At 47.5% G+C, this 13,704-nt stretch overlaps 1 protein-coding gene across 3 annotated transcripts; it reads right to left on the bottom strand.

Annotated features, from left to right (window-relative positions):
* Positions 1-2,285: 2,285 nt before the first annotated feature.
* On the bottom strand, positions 2,286-13,285 carry CCR7 (C-C motif chemokine receptor 7). 3 transcript variants are annotated; one of them, XM_030508502.1, is made up of 3 exons: positions 13,204-13,285; positions 7,743-7,792; positions 2,286-6,033 (listed from the first exon to the last, which is right to left on the bottom strand). In XM_030508502.1, the coding sequence occupies exons 1-3, from the start codon at positions 13,211-13,213 to the stop codon at positions 4,969-4,971; spliced, it is 1,125 nt and encodes a 374-aa protein (XP_030364362.1). In that variant the 5' UTR covers positions 13,214-13,285; the 3' UTR covers positions 2,286-4,968. The 3 variants fall into 3 exon arrangements, with proteins under 3 accessions (XP_030364362.1, XP_030364360.1, XP_030364363.1); XM_030508500.1 differs by lacking the exon at positions 13,204-13,285 and adding an exon at positions 7,882-7,966; XM_030508503.1 differs by lacking the exon at positions 7,743-7,792.
* Positions 13,286-13,704: the final 419 nt, after the last annotated feature.

Raw genomic sequence — 13,704 nt, 5'->3', positions numbered from 1 at the left:
AAATAACTTCCAGTGCAGGTTGGAGGTGGGATAGCCCAGAGCTGTGCATGTGTGTACCTGAAACTGCTGCAAAACCTGGAGGCATGGGGCCTGCCTTGTTTCAGGGCAGGAAGGCTCCCAGGCGTGGTGCTAGTAACAGAGGAGCTACCTCCGTTACTGCTTTTGCAGTTGGCAGTTTATCTGTTTTAGTGCTTGGGGAAGAAGAGCAGGATTGACTCGGGTGAGCTGGTCTGGGAATGGATTGTGCTGCTGTCATTAAACACAGCATGATGCTGTTTAATTATTTTTTCCTTATATTCCAACTGCATGTTCTTGTCCCATCCTTTTTGCCAACAGTAGGCTCTTGCTGCCTTCTAGTCCATGACAAGCCTCTGCTTTTCAGTCTGGTCAGGCCCTTTGGTCTTCCTGCTTTGAGGTCACAAAACTGTTTGTGATAATACAAACAAGGGGCAGCTGAGGTCTCAGCTGACTGGAGTTTCCCCAGATCCATCATACAGTGGCTCAGGTAGGAGGAGAAGGGGAGAAATCCCCTGGTGTGGAATGAAAAACCACCACTGGCCCCTTTGAGGAGATGGCCCCCAGGCAAGGCACGTGGGCTGGCCAGCTGGGAAGGAAGATGGTTGGCCGTGCCCCTCAGATGTGACACCTCGGAACAGGACTTTGGGTTCTTTTTCCATATAGAAAAAGATGTGGGGAAAGGAAACCAGAGCCCACTCTCAGCTATTCTGATTGCTGCAGCATGCCACCACCCTTCCTCATCACACACATGCTTTATTTTTAGGGTTGCCTCTTGACTTCAGCTCATTCTTTCTTAGGGTGACAAGGACTTCCCTCCCACAGCTACCCAGGTGGCACATCAGAAACCACAGCCCTGCCTGGAGATGCTTCCCCTTCCTGGTCATATTAATCAGTTCATTCACCAGCAAGTGGTGGGAAGCAGCACCTGGGACAGCACGAGAAGGGAGAGGACAAACTGGTATCTGCTCTGAGATGGGTGGGAGCAACTGCACTTAGTGAGGCCTCGTTATGGTTTACTTCCCCCTCATTCCAGTTTATCTCCCTCCCAGCCCAGATCCATTTGGCACTGAGGGCTTTTAAATGTATGTGCCTAGCTGAAGCACTAGAAGGGAAGGAGGACTGATTTACAGCCATACTTTTATTGGAGCTTTGGAGTGATGAGGTTTTCCACAATGACTTGGAGAAGGAATTGCAGGAATTGTTAGAAGGTTGGTGGCTTTCTGCACGTCCCTGGTTCTGTTCCACGTTGTGTGTGCCCTGGTTCAGAGCTCCTGCTTCAGCAGGCTGCAGCTCTTGCGCAGATGAGCTCCCTGTGCTCAGAGCAGTTGAGGCTTCTGACCTAATTGTGGTGAGCAAGACCTCATGTTTATTGAAGGAGGCTTGGGTTGAGACTGTTATTGTCTAGAGTTGCATTGTGGTGTCGAGGTCTTGAGATGCTTCTTATCACTGCTTGTACCTCCGGGCCGGATGCTGAAATTAGCCTAATACTTTCTCTCTAGGGAGAAACCATGACAGACGTGTTTAGTGAAAGCAGAAATGCTCTTTAGTTTGAGCACTCAAATGTCAAGCTGCACGTCTTCTGGTTTTCTGTGAGGTTCCTTCCTTTTTCATTCCATGGTTACCATTATGAGACATGTTTTGTGAAGGATATTGATCATCCATGTGTGCCTTGAGGCATGGATTAACTGGGGAGGTCAGGAGGAAAAGGTCTCTGCACATTCATCATGCCACGTTAGCCTGGTTGAATTGCAGAGCTGGATTATTCAGGCAGCTCATCTCAACTAGCATGGCAGTTACTGCTTGTACCTCATATGGAGGTGTTGCAGCCACCAGAGCTGTGGTCACTGCCTCTCCCTGGGAGCACTTTGCACAGGGATGTGGTATTTCATTACTGATTGCACTTTTAATGTAAAAGTGAACAGTAGAACATTACAACATCAAGGTTTTTCACATGAACATTGGTGAGTTGCATTCAGGTATATCCAGTGGAGCAGTGTTAAAGAAGTTGGGCTAAGGGTTAAAATAAAGGCTACTACTTAATCTGTTGGTGACTCGTTTACTGTGTAAACGAGTCCTTCCTCATCAACAGAGGAAGGAAACCAGCTCTTTTTATACTTAGTTTATTTTACATGTTTTTTCCTGCAGGGCTGATACGAAGCTGGGTTGAGCAACAGGCAGCTCTTGGCAGGACCAGAAGGAGATGATATGAACTATTCTGATACATACGAGATGCATCCTATGGAGGAAATACCATGGAAAAACAAAGGTACTTTTTAAAAAATGGTATAATTTATTGTCCACAAATAGCAAAATACAGTCAGTTTTCAGACGTCAGCAGGGAACCTCAAGTCAGGATCTTAGGCCACTGTTAACGTGATTCATCTCAGTAAGTGGCAAATTTGTTCTCTCTGTTCAATTATCTGGCTGATAAAAACCTGAAGGCTTCTCAGTCTGTAGAAGGGGAATGGCTTTTATCAGTCAGGAGACAAGTACAGTTGCATGTTCTGCAGTTTTCCTTGCTGGAATAAGTTAGGTGAAAGTATTTTGTGTGAGAAGTTTTAGTTACAGCAGTGTATTTTCAGGGTACATTCATGTACATATTTCTCTTTCTCTGTGTAAAGCAGCTTTACATATATGCATATACATTGAGAATACGTTGTTACTGATGTAGAAAACTAACCTGAGCCTGTATTATGGGTATTCCTTGCTCTGGCAGAGTTCTTAGCCCAGTGTCTTGCCTGAGTGAGGATTATAGGAACAAACCCAGAACAAGTGACTCATCAGTGTCAGCCATAACCCCCCATTTCAGAGGTCAGAGAAGCAGCACTTCTGCACGTGTTACATGGACATTCTAAAAGCAAACGCATTAAACATTTAGATGGGGTTGTAGTTTAGCACAGACACGTGATGCAGAGCAGAACGTGCTTGCTTCCCAATTCCCAGCTCTTGACAACATCCCATACCCCAGAGCCAAATGGTTTATGAAGAAGAATTGATTTAATTATGACGGTAGCCAGCTATATAACTGGCAACCTTGTCTGAAAACCAGCTAACTGAATTCTTCCCTTGGAAGGTTGATTTTAATTCTCCTGTCTCTAAAGGAATATTTGTCGACCTACGATCCAGAGAGTTCCCTGCATGGATCCCTAATGTGGATCTATGTATGGTATTGAAAAAAGTATAAATGTCTTCTTCATGTATTTTACTCCGTGTGGCTCTGTATGTCCATGGGAACATGCCTTATGTTTTGCACAAAAGTGTCCAGCTGCTGTTCTGGAGGGTGAGGCTCTGCACCCACACCAGCAGTTCCCAGGGTATTCATCTGTCCTTAGGAATCTTGGCTCTTGTAGTAAAAGCACCAACTGGCATTACATTCTGGGCTTCTTTTCAAGGTCTTATTTTACATGACAATGATCTGTTGTTCAGCTGCCATGTTCCTTTCAAGTACTGACCCTGGCAGTAATCTTGAGCGCATCACTGTCCTTTGCATTGAAATCAAACCGCAGTGAATGGCATCTTTATTAGCACTGACTGTGTGAATGCAAAACATGTTTTCAATAGCTTATAAGTGAAATATATATCTGACTTCAAAGCCAGCTGCTAAAGTCCTTCTAGAAAGACATGTTGATTGGGAAGGGAGAAGAAAACCCACATTCCTGCTTATCGCTTGGGGTCAGCAAGCAGTAACACAGAAGGCCCCACACGTGTCCACCATGGCTGATAAAGCCAGGTACGAGCAAGCTTCAGATACTGGTAGACTGGAGTGGTTGGACCATGGGCACAAGTGTATCCAGAATTTGAATGTTTTGCCTTAAAAAATGCCAATGGCTTTGCCCTGGGCTTGAATCTTTAAAATTCTGAGGATCCTGGCACCAGTCCACTAAACCACGTGCTTTATATCAAGTGAGTGAGCAAACAGTCCCTCAGTACATCAGGAGTAGGGATGACACTGGGATAGGCTGGGTGGCTGAGTGCTAAATATGTATTTTAAATGCCTGGCTGGAGTGGTGCAGGAGTTTCTGTTTCCTAGTTCAAGTTTGTGTGCTTGGTGATTGGAAAGACACCGGTTATTTGGAGCTTGTAACTGATTTGCCTTCGTGCAAAAAGTTTGCATCTGAACCGTGCTAGTTCCCCTGCATCAGCCTTGTGCCCTTTCAGAAGCTAAAGGAGTCTTTCTTTCCAGAGTGAAGCAGCATTTCTGAAGAATTCAAGTCAATGTTGAGATGGAATAACTTGTGCTCCTCAGGATGCACCTTTTTTATAGGTGAAACACCAGATACAGGCAGAAGTGGAGCGGAATTTGTACTTGCCCTGAGAAACATATGAGTTGGCACAATAATATACAAAGTTATTGAATTTAATGTCTATCATATGTATGGGTTTAGTATTAGTTATGGACATTTCTCACTTTTCATGGGGGAAGGCAGAGTGGAGACTGGTGTGCTTGAATACTTCACAGTTTACAAGCTTGGAGCCTGGGGCTGTTGGTGCTGTTCTGGCTTGAAGACTGGATCAGTGCAACAGGCATCATTTTTGTAGGTATGGAAGAGCAATAGGTAGTCCTGTTAAAAGCAACATTCAAAGCATGGATGATGCGCTTGGAAGTTCTTATTCAGTTCTTGTCTGTTTCTCTTGGTATTTGTTGCTTTTAGGGAAAGTATTCTGAGCATTTCTCATTTTGACGGAAAGACTGAAATAAAGGTGAAATGACAGGATAAATTCTAGACTCACCAGTCTCCCTCTCCCTTGCTTTGCTGTTAGTCACAGCTTTACTGGAGTTTCTCCATCCATGGGAGTATTGGCTAGCAGTGCTCGTTGCCTTAAACAGCAGGAGGCTCCTGGGTTTTCCTCTTTCCTACAGTAGTGGCAAGTCTTGCTCTACCAGTAATTCAGAATAGAGGAAGTGTACAGAAATGTTGCAGCTTGGTCAAAGCCTGCCTGGAGCTTGGCTCATGGGGAGAAGGTGGTGGTTGTCTCTGTCTCCATGGCATAGGAGAACCTCTTGCTCTCACGGCAGGTGGAGAGCTGCCAGAGGCGCTCCTGGCTCAGGCAGCCCAGTTCCTTCAGGAGCTTGAAGAGGTCGTTGCGGAATTTGACACCAATGAAAGCATAAAGGAAAGGATTGAGGCAGCATCGGAAGCAGGCCAGGGTGTAGGTCACGTCATCCGCCATGTCAAGCTGCTTGCTCTCCTCACATGAGCTGGTGTGGTTAAAGGCTGAGATGGTCTTGGCCAGCATGACGCCGTTGTAGGGCAGCTGGAAGACAACAAAGACAATTACCACGGCGATGATGACCTTGATGGCTTTATTCTTCTCAAAGTTGCGGGCCTGGAGTAAGGTTTTGATGATGATGAGGTAGCAGACAGACATGACCAGCAAGGGAAATAAGAAGCCAAAAACCATTTGGGACACTTTGATGCCAGTATTGAAGGTCTGCAAGTCATGAGCGATGATGGAACAACGGGGAAGGCTGTCCACATTATTTACACCACTGTGAACCAGCTCAGGGATTGAGAGGATGAAGGCCAGGAGCCAAATGAGGATGCATGTAACCTTGCTAATGAATATCATCCGGGGACGAAAGCGGTGGGCTGAGGCAGCCTGAACAATGGCAAAGTACCTGTCAATGCTGATGGACAGGAGGAGCAGCATCCCACTGAAGAAACTCATTTTGCAGATGCAATAGACAGCTTTGCAGGCAAACTTCCCAAAAAGCCAGTACTTGGCTGCAGTTGTGGCCCAAAAGGGGAGGGTCAGCAGGAAGAGGATGTCTGCCAGAGCCAGGTTCAGCAAATAGATGTCTGTCATGGTTTTGAGCCTCTTGAAGTAGATGTAGGTGAGCATCACCAGCCCATTCCCCAGCAGCCCCGTGAAGCAGATGAGGGCGTACATGGCTGGGAGGAAGGCAGCGCGGAAGCTACGGACATCGTCCTTCTCACACAGGACCTCAAACATGTTGTAGTCGATGGTGCTGTTGGAGTCATAGTAATCGGTGACGTTGTTCCCAGCACAGAACTAGAACAGGGGAGAAGAGAAGAGTGTGTTGGGACAGGTACCGTGCCCCTTGTGGTGTTGGGAGGGGAGCCTGGTGCTGACCTGTGAGCAGGCAGGATTACCCAGCCACGGCCCGCAGAGAAGTCCCAGGGAGTTCCCAAGTGTTGGCTCATGCCAGCATCATGAACAGAGTTGGCAAGGTCTCATGGCTGAAAACACTTCCCGTAAGTATGTGAGGTTTGGGGTTTTTTTGGGCTTAAAGTGGGAATTCCACCAGAACTGTTTAGTGCTCAGCCACAGTAACACCTGCAAACTCTCAAACGTGTGGCTGCTTTCCAGAATGTTTCAGGACCCACATACAGCTTTTTGTACGCAGTCAGCTCTCAGATAAAATGTGAAAAATAACATATCCTTCAGCATTCTCCTTCTCTCAGCAGGGACAACATTTCCCATTGACTGACCCCTTGTGGCATTTTCTAACTTGAGTGTTCCCTCCCTTTTCCTATCCTGTTGCTCGTGTCCCCTACTCGCTCGTGGCAGTGCTAGAAGGCGGCTGCAGTGGTGGTGGTTCCCAACAGCAGCAACCCAGCATGGCAAGGTCCTGTCCCCGCAGTGAGCCTGGGGTGGCTGGAGCTCCATGGGAGAATGAAGCTGGAGCCTCCTCGGGCTCTCTTCTCTGCTAAATTAATAGAGGTGTTGATGAGACTGGGAGGAAACAGAGTGAAGCAGGAAACTCTTACCGTGCTGGCATGGGCACGTTGCTGGTGTCTCATTCAGGCTCCTGCCCCTGATTTAAGTTCTGATTATTGTTTTATCTTCCTACACTGTCTTAACACACAGGGCAGAGTGAGCTTGTGGTCTCTGTGCCCTGTTTTTTTGAGACTTATTAGGTTCCAATACCTTCTCTTCATGGCACAGAGATGAAAGGTTTCCCCTGGATACCTCTGCCTGTTATCACCAAGTATCTCTGCATGCTCTCCATCTCAGGCAGGCTTGCCTTTCACCACATCCTGTCTTGCTAGCTGGAGGCATGCCATCAGAAGTGAAAGGGAAAAGAAACAGGCTGCAAACCCCTCCCTGCTCTGCTGAGCCTCTTGGAGAGCCTGAGCTGGGGGCCGTGGTATGGCTGAGGCTGCTCCTGTGGTTGTGAGAGCGTGAGTGCTGGGGCCAGGCCGTGGTTCAGGAGCGGGTCACAGCACAGCTCGGTGCTCTGGGTTCTCCTTCCCCCTTCACGTTTACTCTGAGCAGGAACAGGCAGAGGAAGAACTGAACAACTCCTCCTTGGGCATATCAGCTCTTCAACACTGACCTCAGTTGTTGAAGGCTGGGGTCTTCAACACTTTGACTAGGTGTTGCAAAGAGCATTGAGCCGGCGCTTTGCAAGCGCTCAGCATAGGATGCTCTTGTCTTTCCTGAAAATGCTCCTTTTGGTGCTAAAGGGGACTTAGTTCTAACAGTCCAGGCCATTTTAAAATGGCAGTGTATGTCATAGTTTCTGTTCTCTCTTTGTTTTCATTCCTCTTGTTTGTTTTTTGTCCAGCTTCTAGCACCGCACTGCTGCCTCACCACCCACCTCCCGGTGGGCTGGATCTGTGCTGTGAGCAGCCATGTCCCCACACATCTTTCAGGGCTGTGGGTGGTTGCTTTTTGGCTGTCAGAGTTTTCAAGATCTCTCTCTACCCACAACAAAAATACAACTGATTTCAACAATGTTGTTTTTAACATCTTACCTGAAAAAATAGAGGAAGGCTGAGAACAAGAGCGACCTTTAACTGCTTGCCTGTAGAAGAAGGAGACACTGTGTTAGAGTTAGTAGTTGAGTGGGGCTTTCCACATGATGCTCTCTTTGAAAAAGCAGTGGTGGCATACTTGACTGTGGCATTCTCAACTCTGCAAAACTCCCCACAGCTGGATAAACTAAAACCTCGTGAGAATGCTAACATGAGAATCCAGGGTCGCGTAACAAGTTACTGTCAGAGCACAGATTAAGTCTCAGGAGTCTGGTCCTTCCAGTTGCATCTGTAAAGGCTGGTAGCTAAGGACAGTGAACTCCTGCACAGTGTACCCATTTTTATTGTATAGGTGTTTTTTCCCTGCAGACAGTCAGCAGCCTGTCTCCTGTGCCTGTTCTGAGCTGAGGGTGTAGCCTGCTCAACCCATGTGAAAGCGTAAAGCTGGGAGTGCAATACATTTGTCCCAGCTGCTCCCTGACAGCACGCTGACTGCGCTGCACAACAGGAAAGCTCTGCTCCCATCACTGAAGCTGCCTGAAATTTATTGCTTGTCTCCAAATGTCAGAGTTGGCTTCTGCTGCCTTTGGATGGGGAGATACAGGATGCTGACAGCTGGGAGGAAGAGCTGAGTTCAGAGCCAGATGTGATAAAGGTGAGAGCAATCTCAGACAAACAGTTCTTCCTGCTGTGGTTAGCAGAGGCAGAGAGGCCAGTGAAAACTTTCTCCCTGCTCTATTTAAAGCATGTGCCAGGGTCTACCTCAGGCAGTTGCGACTGAAAGTTGCTCGAGCTGGAAGGAGAGCTGGCAGCCGTGAGAAAGCCCCAGCCTCTGCTCTGGCACGAGCAGATGTGCTCTTCCTTGAGGGAGAGTTGGCATTGGCTGTTCTGAGCATTGTGCTGCTCATCCTAGGATGTGTCTCTAGGCACTGGTGAGTTCTCTGCGTCACAGCCACTCACGTCCCTGCTCGTTCAAGATTCCATGATTATCTGGTCCAGGATCCCTGAGCAAGGCTGGGGCAGAGACAGGACTTGCCTTTGGTTTTCAGCTGCCCATTTCTTCTAGGGAGTGCAGCTTTTCCACACTGTTCTGTTTCTTTGCAGAACTCCCTTACACCCTTCCCTGCTCTACCAGTCTCCTCTTCAGGTATTGTGCTGGACCAGGAGGATGAACTTCCACTACTTCAGGTAACTGCAACCGTATTCCCACTTTAAGTCACAAGCAGTAGCATCGTTACTAACAGAAACGGTTACTTTGGTATCTGTGAATGGAGATACTTGTTTCGAGTGGTGATGTGTGGGTGAGAGATCCTCAGCCACGTGTGAAAGACTTGTACTTCCCATCCCCAGAGCCCGTATGTGAGCTTCCCCGTCTCAGAGAATTTTGTGCCTCACCTTCCCCCCTTATTTTAATGTTTTATACTCATGCAACTGGGTGCTCAGTTATGTTCCTCCACCCCTCACCTTGTCTGAATCTTCCTGTGGGAATCAAAAAGTGTACTAGTGCATTGGTAGTGCATTTTAGTCAGGAATGGAGTATGCTGAGGAGTTAGGGGGGAAGCTTGGCTAAATGTTCTTGTCTGTATTCTCTGTATGTCCAAGGGCTTTCACTCTGTGCAGTTCCAGGCTGCAGGAAGAGGTTTGGTGAGCATCTGCTGAAGCCATCTCTCCCTTCAAGCTGATCTAACTTCTGCATATTACACACAGGAAATACACTGAAAGCCCAAATGACTTAAACCTGCTGGGTGAACTTAAGCAAGCCTAGACTGTAACTGCCCTTCCTGCGTGGGACACAGGCATGGGGTCCCTGACCTCTGCCTAAAAAATCCAGTCACTTGAGTCTTTGGTCTAACGTTCCACCCTCTTAATCACCTGATTTCCAGGGGCCTTCTGGGGCTGGTGCTTACTCTGCCTGGGGATGGACAATAACTACCACTGCTGGCCCAGGGGCTGAGGCCTCAAAGGCATTCAGCTCCTAGCAGCTGTATAAAAAGGAGGCAGAGGAGAAGAGCCTCTGGCAGTCCAGAGAGGAGAGGCACCAACCTCAGCCCCGTTCCATCAGTGCCTTGCTCTTGGCATTTCTTGGGCTGCATTCTTCTGTCATCTCATGGAAGGGACACAGTGCTGCAGGGTGCCAGGCTGGTGCCCCCAGCACAGCACCACCTGCTTCTGCTTCTTTTGCATCTCCCCTTCAAGCCCCAGGACTAGCCCAGCCCTTCCTTAATCTGACAAGCCATGAGTGCACAGCCCTGGGGAACTGCTTTGCTTTTCTTGTCTTTTCTTTCATAGCACACTGTGAAGTGTCTAACGAAATAAGATGCTGAAGTGACTCAAGTACCGATCCTGTAGCAGTTCAGCTGACTCATTCCTTTGAAGAGCATCACACTCTTTTTCTCTCTTTTGCTGTTTTGAGTGCCTTAAATGTCAAATGACTTTTCAATATTAAGAAGCTCATCCTGTTTCGTTGCCTCTTTCTGTCCCCCCGCCTCAGCTTACACATTTGCCAAGGCAGAACCAGGGAGGCAATGCAGCCTCATGGTCTTCCCACATGAGTTCTTTGAGCGAGTCCCTGTGTTACGAGATTTGGGCAGATGGGACCCAACTCAGCGCTCTTAGGGGTCTTGGGATAGGGAGCAGAAGCAAATGAGTGGCAGGAAAGAAATGAGGCACGCTCTGGAGTTTAATAGGTAATTTTAGGTATCGTTCTTAACTTTTTCTTTCTCCTCCCCCACTCCCCTCTGGCAGTTTTCTGCTGTGGGTATTTTCCTAAAGTTTTGTTCCTCAAAATATCAAGAAGAAAAACCCTCCTCAGAAGTCCCCACAAACAGTTGCATTAGAAGCCTCATTTATAGAAAGAACAAAAACCCATTGCAGCAAATGAGTCAGACACATTATAAAGCCCCACATGAGGTGCTGCAGTTCTCAAAAGCACGCTCCTGTCCTGCAGGACCTGGGAAAAGGGGGAAAGGAGAATTGCTCCATGCAGATGAAAGAGGGAAGGCGTCTGGTCTCTGCTGTTGATGCAGGGCTGGGGGAGAGGAGACAGCAACCCATCAGTTTTGAGAATCTTCCTTCATAGAAGAAGTACAAGGGGTGGGATTCATCCCTCTGAACTCAAGCCCTTGACATCTGGTTAAGGCTCCCTCGATAGCAAAGGGAAAGAACCGGGTGGTTTTGGTGTTTTAAAGTCAAGGTTCAGCTGCCTGATGGGGTGGGCATCAGGGTGCAGGTTCGTTCCCTGCTGTGGCAGAAGGGTCAGCGAGTTTAGACGGAAGTATCCCATCCAGTTTATCTGAATCTCCTTCGGCATCAGCAACAAATCTTAAGATAAATGCAGCTGTAGTAGCAGTGAATCCTCTCCAGGTATGCCCAGAAAAGTCAGAAGTGTTTGGTAGCAGAAAATCTATGCAGAGGTGGAAAGAGGAGCAGAAACAGCGGTGTAGGATGGTTAAACAGGAGTGGACAAATAGAATCCTGCAGAACGAAGCACTGGCTCAGCTCTGACCCGAGCAGGTCAGGATCTCACCAGGGCCGGGGTGGAGGAGCAGAGCTGCTCTTTTCCCCTGGTGCTGGGGAATGCACGGGGTGAACAGCAGGAGTCAGGAATGCTTTAGGGAGGATTGGCAAAGCCGAGCAAACCTGCTCTGGCTAAACCCTCGTGGTGAAAGGGTCAATCTTCTGTTGACCAGAACTGTGAAGCAAAGGTTTCAGTTTCAAGCACCTTAGCACATGTGTAGGTGGTGAGTAATGTACTGCTTGTATCTTGAACCATGGTTTCTGGTGCCTCTTCACCAGCAGTATAGTAGACTTTTGGGGGAAGAACCATGTATTTCTGAGAAAAATTAATCATACCCAAGTGCTATAATGACTATTGGCAGTTAACAGCTCAGTGCCTGTTCTCCCACCCCTTTACCCCTCTGCTCCTTACAGCTGGCACAGGAAAAATACCATCATTTCGGGAGTGCACAGACCCAGTGAAACTAAGTCATGCTTTTATCATGTGTTCATACATGTGTTACAGAAGAAAGTTAGTTACCTGCCACCTCCCTTTTTAGGAAATTGTGACTCAAAAAACAAGATAAGCAGAGATAAGCAAGTTAAAAAGATTAATTCTTAAGTGAGCCAATAGTGTTTCCTACATAACTGTTGTTAACAAAAAGCAATCCTGCTGTGTGTCTTCCAAAATAGGTATTCTGGAATATTCCTCTGAAGTATAGTAGTCAGGCAGAAAAAGCAAGAAACTTGTCCTCCTCTTCTTGTCAGGTTCTCACTAATTCTTTCTTTTTCCTGCCGCAATTAACCCGTGGTGTTGGGATGCTCAAGGAACCCTCTCACATCCCAGCTAATATAAAGCTCACATTGCACCCTGTTCCACAGCTTACACTTGGAACAGAGCTTTACTGGGATGAACTCCCATCCCTCTTGCCATCCTTATTACAGCTCTGACCATGCTGGCTGGCATAGAGAGGTAGTGGTTGTATTGTAAACCCGGTTTAGTTAGTCTGGTTCTAAACCAACTTACCCACCTGAGCTACTGCATTTGTCCCTCTTCCCTGCACTCCCTGTCAACTGGGAGTAATGTTTGCAAATACTTGAGCAATAAAAAACCAAAAGCACATAGAAAAAGGAATAAATCACAGAGTCTGAGAAGAAAGAAGAGCCTGCATCTTACCTACCCCATCTTGGACCCACAGTGCCACCCCTTCCTATAGCCACCCACCTACTCAAGCTCCTGGAGGTTGGTGCCTGCAGAGTTCTGGCTGAGAAACAGCAACAAATGGCAAAAGCAAGTTTGAAGCTTTCAGCAGGAAACACTGTACGTGCCTCCTGGGCTGAGGGATGTCATGTTCCAAACAGAAAAGGAGCTCACTTGCTCTTCCCTGGTGCTTTGTGACAGGGTAATCCAGGGGGATAGACCTCTATGAGTGCGCTGACTCGGGGCTGTTCCAGCACTGGGCAAGCACAAACCCCTGATCTTTGCAGCAAAGTTCTGTTGCTGCAGTGGAGACACTCATTAATAGAAACACTTTGCAAGAGACTGGACAGACTCAGCGAGCAATAACTCACATATGCTTGCTCCTAATTCTGTGATTCATTCACTGAATTAAAATGCTGCCAAGGAGAGAGCATTCCTTTTCTTAATTTGTTTTTAAGAACATAGAAGGAAAGGTACAAATTATGTGAGAAGAGCTCATTTGCTTTAGGACAAAATAGCCCCTTAAAATTGCCTCCAAGACTATTCTCTGTGTGTGTGTGTTTCTGAAGTAATTGATTTGAGGTTTTTGAGCTTGTCAAAGGGAACTGCGCCTTTTTTTTATGACAGTACATATGAGGAAGATGAAAGTAATTTATATTGTTAAATACTCTGTTAAAAGTGCTCCATCCCTGTGACACAGGGCATGAATTTGGGCATTGTTAATAAAGCTGAAGACAAGCCAGAGGCTGCAGAACAGGTACTCACCACCCTCCATGGTCTGGTTTCAGAGATGCAGTCACAAGGTTAGTAAGAACATCGCATGTTCCAGCGCAGCCTCCACATGCCGCAGCTCCTGCCAGAGACCCTCTTTGGGAAACTCTCTTTTATACTTCCTGCACCTCTGTGAGCTCACGGCACGCCCTGGTGTCACTGACACTCACTAGACCCTCCTCCTCCTCCTTCTCGTGCTTTCGCCAGCACGGGAGAGCCGTGCTTGGTGCCACGCTGCCGTCACACGCTCGGGAGGTTCAGGTGCTTCCTGAGTGCAGTGGCACACACGCTGTGCTCAGATGAAGTGGGATCTGTTTTTGCACCAACACATGAGAAACTGTCATTGAAGGGACAAGAGAGAAGTCTCTTTTCTTGTCATTCTCCTCTCCATCCACATGGCCTCTCTCAGACCCTTTCTGGGGAAGGTGTTCAACTACCACGTGAAAAATCTCCATGTGCAGGAGTGCCAGTGGCCTCATCCTTCACCGTTCTCCC

The sequence above is a fragment of the Strigops habroptila genome, chromosome 19 (genome assembly GCF_004027225.2).
Source record: "Strigops habroptila isolate Jane chromosome 19, bStrHab1.2.pri, whole genome shotgun sequence".
Lineage (NCBI taxonomy): Eukaryota > Metazoa > Chordata > Aves > Psittaciformes > Psittacidae > Strigops > Strigops habroptila.
This window is presented reverse-complemented; position numbering and strand designations above follow the sequence as displayed.